General features: G+C 38.4%; 2 protein-coding genes and 3 non-coding genes across 5 annotated transcripts; all 5 read left to right on the top strand.

The window, feature by feature from the left end:
• The first annotated feature begins 181 nt into the window (after positions 1 to 181).
• Positions 182 to 1,632, top strand: LOC111480291 (mucin-5AC-like). The gene has a single exon (XM_023125248.1). It carries the CDS (start codon positions 337 to 339, stop codon positions 1,423 to 1,425), a length of 1,089 nt encoding a protein of 362 aa, XP_022981016.1. The 5' UTR covers positions 182 to 336; the 3' UTR covers positions 1,426 to 1,632.
• A 3,376-nt stretch (positions 1,633 to 5,008) lies between these two features.
• Positions 5,009 to 11,186, top strand: LOC111480264. Its single transcript, XM_023125205.1, has 3 exons — positions 5,009 to 5,396; positions 6,476 to 7,230; positions 10,148 to 11,186. The coding sequence occupies exons 1-3, from the start codon at positions 5,109 to 5,111 to the stop codon at positions 10,686 to 10,688; spliced, it is 1,584 nt and encodes a 527-aa protein (XP_022980973.1). The 5' UTR covers positions 5,009 to 5,108; the 3' UTR covers positions 10,689 to 11,186.
• A 1,613-nt stretch (positions 11,187 to 12,799) lies between these two features.
• Positions 12,800 to 12,873, top strand: TRNAN-GUU. Its single transcript has one exon. It is a non-coding gene; the product is annotated as a tRNA-Asn (tRNA).
• Positions 12,874 to 13,013: 140 nt separating this feature from the next.
• Positions 13,014 to 13,087, top strand: TRNAN-GUU. The gene has a single exon. It is a non-coding gene; the product is annotated as a tRNA-Asn (tRNA).
• A 140-nt stretch (positions 13,088 to 13,227) lies between these two features.
• TRNAN-GUU lies at positions 13,228 to 13,301 on the top strand. The gene has a single exon. It is a non-coding gene; the product is annotated as a tRNA-Asn (tRNA).
• Positions 13,302 to 13,349: the final 48 nt, after the last annotated feature.

A 13,349-nucleotide genomic window follows, 5' to 3' on the forward strand; every position in this document is an offset into this window, starting at 1 on the left:
TGATACGACATTACTTATTGAAAAATGGGTAATAAAAATGAGAATATGAAACTATGTACATTTCTTTTTTCGATAGCTTAATTATAGAAACTACACGGTTGAACCTAGTTTGTTTAGTCGTTATAAAGTATGTAATGAGAATAAAAGGGGTATTTCCTCCCTCTTTCTTCTATATCTCTCTCTTTCATATTGAGTTTGAGTTTGACCCGTTGCTAGCCACCCCAAGCAACCCCTTTGTTCTGAAATGGCGGGTCCACGTCCACCCATCTTCCTCACTTCTAAACCCTCTTTTTTGTTCCAACTCAAACACAACTAAAGCATTTTCCCAAGACACACATGGATTCTGGTAGCGGAAGCTTGCAGTCTTCAAGTGGCGGCGACGACGACTACGACTCTCATCGCCGCCGCCACCACCACTACCACCACCAAGAACAACAACAACAACCTCACCTTTTTCCTCCTCCTCCGCCGCCACTTTTCTTCAACGCCACCATGCCTCCTCATCAGCCGTTACCTTTTCATCTCTCCCACCATAACTTCCAAAACCTCTATGACTTTCCTTCCAATTTCAATTTACAACCCACAAATTTCAACCCTGATTCTTCAAATTCCTTCCTAAATCTCGACGACGACCGCCCAAACCCCACCTCGTTAAGATCTGAACCCACCACCACTACCACCTTCAAAACCCCAATCTCCGCCGAGGGATCCACCCACCACACCCAAATCCCAAATCGCTCAACAAACCCATCACCCACTGGTTTACATCCTAAACCCACTACAAAGAAACGAACTAGAGCTTCCCGCCGTGCCCCCACCACCGTTCTCACCACAGACACTACAAATTTCCGAGCCATGGTGCAAGAATTCACCGGAATCCCCTCCCCACCCTTCACCGCCCCTGGCTCCTCCTCCTCCTCCTCCTCCTCCTTCTCCCGCCGCTTCGATCTCTTCGCCTCGGTTCGAGCCAACACCACCACCACCACCAATCTAGAACCCAGTGGATCGGGTTTCCACCCTTCTCGTTCCAAAGTCCAACTATTCTCATCGCTCAACAACACCAACAACAACAATGTTACCATCGACGATCAAAATACGTCGAGGGTTCAACCGGCGGGGATATTTTCATTTCAGTCAGTATCAGAAGGAACCCATTTAGAACCACCACAAATTCATGGCAGCAGTACTAGCCAGGAGTTACTGTCCGCGCTGCAAAACGACGAAGCCTGGAGAAGCAACAGCACGGCAGCAACAACAACAGCAGCAGCAACAACAGCAACGACAACAAATTGTAAGTTAAAGTTTACAGGATCTTCTTCTTCATCGAATAATTTGCAGCAGACATTATTGGGGAATATTGTTGCTACTACCACTACTAGCAGGGGTGAAAGAACAGTGGAATCTTGGATTTGCCCATCGGATTAAAAAAAAATTGAAGAAATGGGTAATTTTTATATTCCCTTTTAGGTAATCAAAATGGCAATGATGGTGATGCTGATGATTTTAATGATGATTGTAGAGGTGGTGGTGGTGGGGAGGCGATGATGGAAAGGAAGAACGCCCAACCAACCCTCACCTAGACCCATCATAAACCCCTTTTGGCAGTTTACTATGGAATATTATTAAATTCAATATTACTATATAATCTTCATAATTCCTTAATTAATCCCTTTCTTCTTACCTTAATTAATTATTTTCTTTCCACCTTTTTTTTTAATTCCAATTCGATTAGGAATGTTTTATCAAACCATAAGAATCAAGAAGCTGAGACTGTTAGATGAACACGACTCTCAACAATTGTATAATATTGTTCACTTTGAGCATAAGCTCAACTGTTAGATGAACACGACTCTCTACAATACTATGATACTGTCCACTTTGAGCATAAGCTCGCTTTGGCACCTCCCCTCGAACAAAGTATGCCTCGACTCCTTCTTTTGGAGTACTTTGTTCAACATTTGAGAATGTTAGACGAACACAACTTTACACAATAATATGATATTGTCCACTCTGAATATAAGCTCTCATGACTTTGTTTTGGGTCTCACCAAAAGGCCTGACAGGATTCTATTGACATGACTAATTTTAGGGCTTTCATCCAGTAACCAGTGCAGTATGGTTGTAAGGTTAAAGGGATGACTAAATAAAAAGTTAGTTGAAATGGAAGGGTGGTTAGATGTGTGTCCGTACACATAAAATTTCTATATAGCTATGATTAATATATTAATACTCATTCCGATTCCGACATATAATATTCCAATGACTAAACCCATATGTATAAATATAATGATTATGAACACACTTCACCCTCTCTCCTCCACCTCCCATAACGCACTCTTTTTTCAACAATATCTCCTAAAAAATACGTAGAAAAATATAAAATTCTTTATGTACATTTAATGATATATATATATATATATATATATATATATATATATGAAATGAATTATTTTTGTAGGCACCGCCCAAATTTCCTCCCATATCCAATTTGTCAACTCCCTTAGGGTTTATTTATTATTTTGTGGTCAATTACAACTCGGTCCTCATTAAAGATTGTACGACTTGAAACGTTGGGCATCTTAATAGACAGCGAAGTTTGAAAAGCTATTGTAACAATTCAAGTTCACCGCTACTAGATATTGTCCACTTTTGTCCGTTAAGTATAGCTGTTAGCCTCACAATTTTAAAACGTATCTAGTTAGGAGATGTTTTCATACCCTTATAAGAAATGCTTCTATGAGATCTTTCATTAATTGGAGAGGGTCTGTACATCTCATATACCAACGGTCAGGAGTACTCATTCTCTCTGACTTAGCACACAATACGTTGGTCAGGAACTCTGCGGGAATTAGTAGACGGGTCATATTTGATCGAGAGCGAGTCTTACATATGAGTCTGAAAATTCTAGATAGGTAGCTAGAGGTAACTGTGATACATCATTAATGAACAGATGAACCTAGTATGAGAAACTAGGAGTCAATGACGAATAAAACTTAGAAACACCTGTAAAAAGATAAGTTAACTACTTACTGGGTAATTTAATTATTCATCAAAATTATTTTAACTTTTCTTTCCATGATGAAAAGACGAGACTAGGGAGCTAGAGACTATTGAGAATCCATGTCTAGATCTGTTTGTGCATTTATGCTTTTATTGTTTAAAATTTACGTGGTTGTTTTAAGTTTTAAATGGTACTAATTTTAAATGTTTTACATGAAAATATTTTGAAATTTATGATTGGTTGACGGAATTTATTTTCTACGTCAGAAGTAACTCCTGTGAATCACGTTGTCGACGAGCGGGTGTAACAAGTTGGTATGATAAAACACTCTTATAATGAGCCAAAACGAACAATATCTACAAATAATGGGTTTGGATTATTACGACTTCGTTCTCCTCTTTAACCGATGTGGGATCTCATATATATATATATATTATTATATGATAAGATTTAGATATTGAGATTAAAAAAAGGGGAGACATGGAGACAGGTTACAATAAAGGGTAAGGAGGCAAACAAATAATTAGATGCTAAAAAGAAATTTTCTTTTGAATAAAGGGTTTGATGAGACATTATCCTGGTCTCCTTCGTGGGATTCAACCCTAGGCCTCATATGGTTTTGAGAATCCCTTCATGTTTCCCACTACTCCTTTTAACAATACCTATTTCAAACTAACATCCCTTCAAATTATATACCTTAATCGAGACATCTGGTGTTCAAATTCAATACAACAACTCGTTTTATTTTTGTAAGATTGATGGATGAATGATCGTGAAATGAACGAGAGCTTATATTTATTCAATTTTAAACACGACCCTTTAACCATGATTGTCTAATAGACGTCACTGTCAACTTAAACATAGTTTAACCAGTTAAACGCATATATTATATTGGTCAAGATGTTCGAAGTTTGTATATGTAGTTTTACATGTTGTGGAAGTGTAAAAGGAGAGGTTTAAAAAATATATTAATTAATATGTTTGTTATTAATTAAATTTTAGGTAATTAGATTTGTACAGCAATGACTTCTTCGGCCTTTAACAAGCTGAAGCCAGAGCCCAGCCCAGCCCAAAAGCAAAGTAGAGGGTAAGAAGGGGCCAGGTGTGAACTACTTTCGTAGTCAGCCTACGGTCCAGCCTAGGTGTACATGGTCTGAGTTGGGTTGAGTTGAAGAATTTTTTTGACCCAACCTAAAGTTCGGGTTGATTGAATTGGCAACCAACCCAACCCAAAACTTTTCATAACCCAACCCAACCTTCTCCTCTTTATTGGGTTGTCAATTTTTTTTTAAGTTTTATTAATTCATTATATGTATACCATCTTTGAAGTTCACAGACAAACATAAATCAATATATAATTATTCAAAAAAATAAATAAATTTAATAAAAAAACAAGAAGCGAAAATTCTAACCTATTAACATAGTTCAACATTTTCATAAAATTAAAAACAATTAAATACATATTTTTTTTAGAATTTGTTAAACAAAAAAATAAAAAATAAATAAATAATAAAAATAATTAATTTAAAGGTATAGTATATAAAAAAAAATAAAAAATATTTTTAGAATATTATAATATTAGATAATAAATACATTAAAATTTAAAATATGTTTAAAAAAAAATAAGAAAATATTATAAAAGAAATTAAAACAACAAAATAAAGAAATTAAACAAATTAATAAAAAAAACATATATATAAAACCGAACTAAACCTATTTAATTTGGGTTCAGAAAAAATGAACCAAATCCTATCCGAAATAGTAATCCAACCTAACTTTTATAATTCGGGTTATATTGGTCCGGGTTGTCGAGTTTTAATTCGGGTTATATTGGTCCGGGTTGTCGAGTTTTAAAATAAAGTTTATTTATTTATTATTATTATTAAGAAAATGGTTTAAAATGTTGTTGATCTTTACAATTTATTAAAATAATCGAATTTAAGAATAAACAAACATTATTTTGAGAGAGAGAAAGAATATTAAAAAGGAGGATTCTGCAAGGAGGGATCCGATTGGCATATAAAACGGAGTGTCAACTATAACTTGGAGCCTAAATTCGCGGGCGGCACTGGGAAATTAAGACAAGTCAAGGCGGCGACGGATCAAGATGAAGCCGGAGACGGTGACTCTGATTCTCGTGAACCTCGCTGGAGTGATGGAGAGGGCCGATGAATCTCTGTTACCTGGTGTCTACAAAGAGGTCGGTGCCGCCTTGCACACCGATCCGACTGGTCTCGGCTCATTGACTCTCTTCAGATCGATTGTGCAGGCTTCTTGTTATCCCTTGGCTGCGTACTTGGCCTTGCGCCATAACCGAGCTCATGTGATTGCTCTCGGCGCTTTCCTCTGGGCTGCCGCTACGTTTCTTGTCGCATTTTCCTCTACTTTCCTTCAGGTTCATCCAATTCCACTTTAACTCCTGAACTGTTTCTTATTTCATCGTTTCGTAATCCTAGATAATGCTACATTCCTCGTCGTTGTTTTGGTCTCGCTAATTTTCTTTCCTCCTCTTCGCTTGATTGTGTCTTCGTTGTTCGATATTATTATTTTTAATCGTGTGCGTATAATGACGAATGAAAATGTAGGGCTATTGAATGAATCAATTGATATAGAAGTTGTTTTCCTTCCATATTCGTATATAATATCGAATGTAGCCATCAAAATGGGAAAGTTCGAACGGTAAGTAACAATTAAACAGTTCTGGAATGAGTAAAAAGAATTAGGCATATCAATGAATGCTATACCTTGTCCATTTACTGTAGAAAATCTGTGAAAAATTATTAAGTAGACTTCATATGAAGATTTGAAACTGGCATACTTCTGCTTTTTTTTTTTTCCTGGTTGAATCCATGAACATATTTGTGTAGCCTTGACAGTTTAAAGTGAGGCGTGATCTTTGCTCAATTCTTGTTGGAAGTATTATTTTCTCAGTAAATTGCATCATGCGTTCATCATGAAAATACGATGCCAATTGCTTGAAAGCATATGGCAAGGGATAATGTAAGATCATGAAGAACCAGAGTCTGGACATATATATACACACACATATCTATATATATATATATATAGTCATTAACTACTTTATCCCTTAAAGTTTGTGATTCGTGGACTTGTTTCACTCTTTACCGATTTTTTACACACCCATGTCCTGTTAGAAGTTTGAGTATTCGGAAGTTTACTGTCTTTGGGAAATTAAGAAATTAACGTGAAAGGCTCAGCATAGGGGCTTTAATATGTAAGATTAATATACTTTAAGAGCATAAAAATTTGTATGATTTGTTGGAAGAGGGAAAACCTGCACAGACTTGTAGACAGTAAATTTGGTGTTTAGAAATTGTGTCAAGTCTACGGAACTTGAGCAAGTTGATTTCTTAGAAGAAGTTTTTAGCGGTGAATATATTAATGTGTGGCAGATTTATCTATGCTGGAATTAAATATTAGCTGATTATAAGTCATTCAGATTTCACCCAACAGGTCGCTGTTTCAAGAGCATTGAATGGGATAGGCCTTGCATTAGTTGCACCTGCCATTCAGTCCCTTGTTGCAGATTCAACAGATGACAATAACCGTGGTGTGGCTTTTGGATGGCTTCAAACAACAGGCAACCTAGGCTCCATTATTGGCGGGTTGTGTTCAATAGTATTAGCTCCAAGAACATTTATGGGAATCCCCGGTTGGAGAATTGCATTTCATATTGTTGGACTAATCAGTGTTGTTGTTGGCATACTAGTCCGTTTCTTTGCACATGATCCACATTTTTCAGACGACGGCATTAAAACTGGTAATCATTCTCCACCCAGTAATTCCTTTTGGTCTGAAGTGAAGGACTTGGTACGGGAATCCAAGTCAGTTATTAAGATTCCATCCTTCCAGATCATAGTAGCGCAGGGTATCACAGGTTCATTTCCTTGGTCAGCCTTGTCATTTGCAACAATGTGGTTGGAGCTCAAGGGCTTCTCCCATGAGACGACGGCTTTTCTAATGGGCATGTTTGTGATTGGAAACTCTCTTGGAGGCTTGTTTGGAGGTAAAATGGGAGATATCCTCTCCACACGTTTCCCAAATTCTGGGAGGATTATTCTGGCACAGATTAGCTCAGCATCAGGCATTCCTCTAGCTGCAGTTCTTCTCCTCCTCTTGCCTGACGGCCCATCTACAGCAGTTGTCCATGGACTAGTCTTGATCATTGTGGGGTTTTTCATTTCTTGGAATGCACCAGCTACAAATAAGTAAGTGCATATTTGCCCTCATCTATATCAGTCTATGAGGAAGAGTAGTGCTCTGGTGGGGCACTTACATAGTAATCAAAAGGCTAATATCTAGTTTTCCTTGGAAAATTGATTTATAAGTAATGCTTCCTTCGAATAGTAGGCTTTCACCAAAGCTAAAAATAAACCTTTTTGGAAGTTTGGCACTTAAGCTGTCTGGTCTTGCCTAGGATCTGGAAGGACCAATGCGTTGTGAGATAACGAACACAACCTAAATGGTAATAACACTCGTTAGTGTTAAGGATATTTAGTACTAAATTATAGTTTACCATATATATCATATTTGATATTTTATTATAAGGCAATGAGATCAGTCTCCAAGTGGGAGATTGTTGGGATATGGAGCTTGATGCCTAGATTTGGTAGAGATATATTTGGAAGATATTTTGTAAAGATCTAATAGAGATATATTTGCCTTTCTTACCATAGGTGTCTTTCCATTTACTATTCTTTCCATTTATTACTATTTCTATATCCTTGTAATTTATTCGATTATAAGTAGAGAACTTTCATACACCATTTAGGTGTGGTGGATTAAGCAAACATTCTCATAGTATCAAAGCTTTTTCGGTTTAACAACCCCGATCCTTTCTTTTTAATGGCTTCTGAATGTTCTACGGTTCTTCTCCACCACCATTACTGGCTTTGACGCTGTAGGGGCAGTCACCATGACTGCCACAAGCGGAGCCGATTGGTTACTCATCGGCGCCACCCTTTTGACCTCCAATCACCCTTCGCCATACTCAGTACATACAACCTCACCTTCTCCAACACAATCGGTTTCCCCTTAGCCAACATAGCCTCTCTCATTTTCTTCCCAATCAACCCTTCATCCTTCACAGAAACCCTAATCATAGGATCCTCATCAGCGTTCTCTTCGGAAATATACGGAATCTCAATAAGCCCATCGACCTTCTGCAGAGATTTACCTTTGGAATCTAGGCGCCGCACTGGCCTCTTCGCCAACCAAGTCGTCGCTGCCCTTCTCGCCAAAATTGGCTTCTTCACCCACTGTGGCGACTCTCCAACTTCAACATTGTCTTTGTCTCTTGCTCTAGGTTTCCCTTTCTACTTCTTGGGTTAGACATATTCTCATCGGAGTCAAGGTAGCATTGTCGCTGAGTGACGATCCCTCTTCATGGGTTAGACATATTCTCGTCGAAGCCAAGGCAGCATCGCCACTGAGCGACAATCTCTCTGCAGTTTTCGATGGCCAAGAAAGTGTTTCTCTACGCCTCTTCCAAACCAGGTTTTGACATCTTCACAGAAAGTGTTTCTCGACCTCTCTTTGAATTTTTCATATCCAAGCTTCACGTTCGTTCAAATTCGATGCTCACTGTCACGGTCCTACATTTTTTAACCGTGCGGCGTCATGATCTTGACACGATCACGACCAGCCTTAAGGGGAATTAAGCCTTATATATATTTTTCGCTCCGGCTTTGTGGCTTCGTCGAACCTTAGGTGAGGTTTGTCTTCGCCAATCGAACATCGCTTGTGTGGAATCCAAGCTTGTTCAACCACACAGGCCGTCTGCGCGTGCATTTCAATCATCTACGACACATCTGACTTGCCTCTACACCAGACCAAGTCATTCGGCTCGACCTTGCCTTTGTTTGGGCCAAGGTCTCTCAATGCAACGTCGCATCCCATCTTATCATTTCGATCCCCATCGACATTGTTCATATGTCTTGACGCCATCCCGAGTCTCGGGATGTCGTGGCCATCACAACTCGTTTGGTCATGCCATCGAGAACGGGCTAGCGTGTTGCTCATCTCATAGGGACTTTCCGAATATCCATCTATCCGGGTTCTATCGAGGCATTGGCCCTCCCGTGCCCATGCCGTGTCATTTACGGATACCGTGCCGGATAGCGGGTGTATGTAGCAACCTCTAACACGCGGGCTGGGGTGCAATATCGGCACACCCGTGTCGCTCGATAATGTCCTTGAAAGACCCATTTCAAAGGAAGTTGCCCGAGACACTTAGGCCACAAGGTAGCTCACTTAGGCCACAGGGCAGCTCACTTAGGCCATAGGCCCGAGGGGTGGTGGAGAGCTAACACCATGGTACCCCTATAGTACATTTTGAGCCATTTTCAATCTTCCAGACATAGACATGATTTTGGTGAACGGTCATACGGTGTCGTGCATTATCCGTCCGGTGTCCGATTGACACCAAGATTGACGAGCATTCATATTTCATATGGACGGACTTAACTCCCGAACCGCATTTCCAAGTTCTCTCCAGAACCCTGACTTTTGAGGTTAAGGCTTGAGACCCTACCCGGCCCTTCAACAAGCCTATTTTTTCTCTTCTTGTTTATCCGATGTCTCTGTCTTGCTTATGTCTCAACTTGTCCTCGATGCCGACATCATGTGGTGTGTTAGATGATGCATCTTTCTCCTCGCGGTGCATCATGGCACTCGTCTAGGCCCTCGCGTGGCCGGATGGGCGCCACTTGAGGGTCGCTGCTTCTCTTGTCGCAACGTGAGGGTCACAACCTACTCTCTTCATAGTTAGGTTGTGACACTTAGCTTGCGAGGAGTGTTAAAAGATATTTAGTGCTAAATTATAGTTTACCATATATATCATATTTGATATTTTATTATAAAGTCAAATATCTAGATATTTGTCTTTCTTACCATGGGTATCTTTCCATTTATTACTATTTCTATATCTTTATAATTTATTTGATTATAAATAGAGAACTTTCACACACCATTTAAATGCGGTGGATTAAGCAAACATTCTCAAGCACATCAAGCATAGCATGTTTAACCATAGAATTTTGACTTGTACATTAGTCATGATTAATGTACGAATGGAGCAGAGATACTTTATTAACTTCAAATTATAATTTGTTTTTTTTTTTTCAGTCCCATTTTCGCAGAGATAGTTCCTGAGAAATCTCGAACTAGCGTCTATGCTTTAGATCGATCTTTTGAGTCTATTTTGTCATCATTTGCCCCTCCTGTTGTTGGAATTCTTGCTCAGCATGTCTATGGTTATAAGCCTGTCCAGAAGGGATCTAGTGAATCTGAAGAGATTGTCACAGATAGGGGGAATGCAGCGTCATTAGCCTGGGCATTATACACAGCAATAGGAATTCCATTGGCTCTTTGTTGTTTTATCTACACTTTTCTGTACTGCACCTATCCAAGAGATAGAGAACGAGCACGTATGGAAGTTTTAATTGAATCAGAGATGCTGCAAATACAATCTGAATGGCCACCTTCAGGTCCGGGATACTCTCAAGTTCAGTTAGAAGAATCAGACAAGCTATATGCTAGAGATAAAACAGTCATAGATATGATGGATTATGAAGAAGAGAAGGATCTAGATTTTGATGACGACGACGACGACGAAAAGACAGCCCTTTATCGCCAGTTGACATTTTCGACGTTTGTGAAACCATAGCCTGCCAAGAGGATGTACTCTGTTGGTGTAGCTTAAAAGCAACTCCATTCCATGTATTGGTTTCGATCTTTGATAGTCGGGAAGCATTATAGTTTTGATTTGGAATTCTCAGAAATTCAAAACAGATCGAAGAAATATTCTTTAAGAATTATAATGAGTAGATATACATCAGTTTATCTTAAGGATGCTCTTTAGGAACATGGGGTACGCCTTCCTTCTGCAGAGTTTGTAGATTGTCATATAGGCCTCTGCTGTATTCACAAGCTTGCGTTCAACCCAATGTGTACAGCTAAATCAAACTCGGTTCCTCGCATTGGTGTAGCACATACTCTTCTTATTTGGTTGGCAAGGAGTCTATAATTTGTTATGTATTACTAAATAATTAATTTTACAGCGTGCTTAGACCTAACAATCTCTTCTTGGAACCAAAATATGAACGGGTTTCTGATCCCTACTTTATGGAGTAAAAGTTTGCAGGTCTGTTGTTGTTTCAGAATATGCACAGGTTCTTTACAAAACCAGATGAGCCACTTCTTGATCTACAAGAGGACTTGACTGGGACTGTTATGGGGACGGTGCTGAGAGGAATTCTTCCCAGGAGTTACAGGTAAAGCAGTCATTTTCCTTTCTCCTTCCCTCTAAAATACTTGTTTTGATTTTGATTTTTGTCCCCACCACACACGGGTACGAATATTAATTTCAATTTATTATAGAGATTTATTTTCGTTTTAAAGTTATAAATTTGTGTGCTTATTTGGACAACATGATGCATGAATTTAGGTAAGGTTAGAGCCACATATTTAGTTTATAGAATTTTGATTTGTATCTATATAGTTTCTTAAATGTTAATGTATTAAAGAATGATGATTTGGACAACATGATGCATCAAAATAGCCTAGCTAGATAATGTTAGGACGGTAGACCAAAAAATTGGGTCAAAATCTGCTATGCCTAACCCTTCCATTGATCTTTTTAGAAATTTGTGAAGATGGCCGTAATAATAAATAAATCAGAATTTCATACCTGAAATCAGAATTTGAATGAACTTTTTTATTTTAGATTTTAAAATTTATTGGATAAAATTAAAGCAAAAACTGGAATAGCTTAGATGGTCAGACATTCAAACTCTCCTTTTGACGTTTGCTAAATATTTTTTTGCTAATTTTTTTTATCAATATTATCAATTTGTTTATTATTTTGTTTTCAAAGAAAGCAAGTGGTACTATTTCATAGCATAATCGTATATCTATATGCTGCAATGTTTCATAACATAGGTTCTATCAAAATTGAAAGTGCCTAAAAATGACATGAAAGAGAACCGTCATAAGCTGTCCATCACATGGAATAGAGATAACACAAAGCCCCTCCTTCCTAAGTTGTCCATCTCCTGAATAGAGATAACACAAAGCCCCTCCTTCGTCCTAAACTGTCCATCATCTGAAATAGTGATAACACAAAGCCCCTCCTTCGTCCTAAGCTATCCATCACCTGGAATAGAGATAACACAAAGCGCCTCTTTCTGTGCCCTCTTAATGTCATCAAATTGTTTCTCATTTTGTTTACAAAATAAAACCATGGAATAACTCATGGAAAGTGTCTAAAAATGACATGAATCATAACTTGAGATAACACAAAGTTAAGTGTTGAAATACATTAAAGCACCAAAAAGAGGTTGGAATAGTTTAGTTCATTAGAGCGTGTGGACCTTAACCACAAGGTCCAAGGTTCAACCCCTCTTTCTAGCGAGTCCTTCTTAATTGTCATCAAATTGTTTTTCATTTTGTAAACCATGGAATAACTCATTGAGAGTGTCTGAAAATGACATGAAAGAAAACAGTCCTAAACTATCCATCACCTGGAATAACTATAGTTTAAAGTGCCTAAAAATGACATGAATCACAATTGATAACACAAAGTTAAGTGTTAACACAAAGTTAAGTGTCGTATTAAGCATTAAAAAAGTGTTGGAAAAGCTCAGTTGGTTAGAGTATGTGACCCTTAATCACAAGGTCGGAGGTTCAACCCCTCCTAGCGTGCCTTCTTAACATCATCAAATTCAACTTGAGATAACACAAAGTTAAGTGCTAAAATACATTTAGCACCAAAAAGAGGCTGGAATAGCTCAGTTGGTTAGAGAGTGTGGCTGTTAACCACAAGGTCGGAGGTTCAACCCCTCCTTCTAGCGAGCCCTCTTAATTTGGTGTCAAATTGTTTTTCATTTTGTAAACCATGGAATAACTCACTGAATGTGCCTAAAAATGACATGAATCACAACTTGAGATAACACAAAGTTAAGTGTTGAAATACATTAAATACCACAAAGAGGCTGGAATAGCTCAGTTGGTTAGAGCGTGTGGCTGTTAACCACAAGGTTGGAGGTTCAACCCCTCCTTCTAGCGAGCCCTCTTAATTTGGTGTCAAATTGTTTTTCATTTTGTTAACCATGGAATAACTCACTGAAGGTGCCTAAAAATGACATGAATCACAACTTGAGATAACACAAAGTTAAGTGTTGAAATACATTAAATACTAAAAAGAGGCTGGAATAGCTCAGTTGGTTAGAGCGTGTGGCTGTTAACCACAAGGTCGGAGGTTCAACCCCTCCTTCTAGCGAGCCCTCTTAATTTGGTGTCAAATTGTTTTTAATTTTGTTAACCATGG

Source organism: Cucurbita maxima, unplaced genomic scaffold (genome assembly GCF_002738345.1).
Source record: "Cucurbita maxima cultivar Rimu unplaced genomic scaffold, Cmax_1.0 Cma_Scf00006, whole genome shotgun sequence".
Classification (NCBI taxonomy): domain Eukaryota; kingdom Viridiplantae; phylum Streptophyta; class Magnoliopsida; order Cucurbitales; family Cucurbitaceae; genus Cucurbita; species Cucurbita maxima.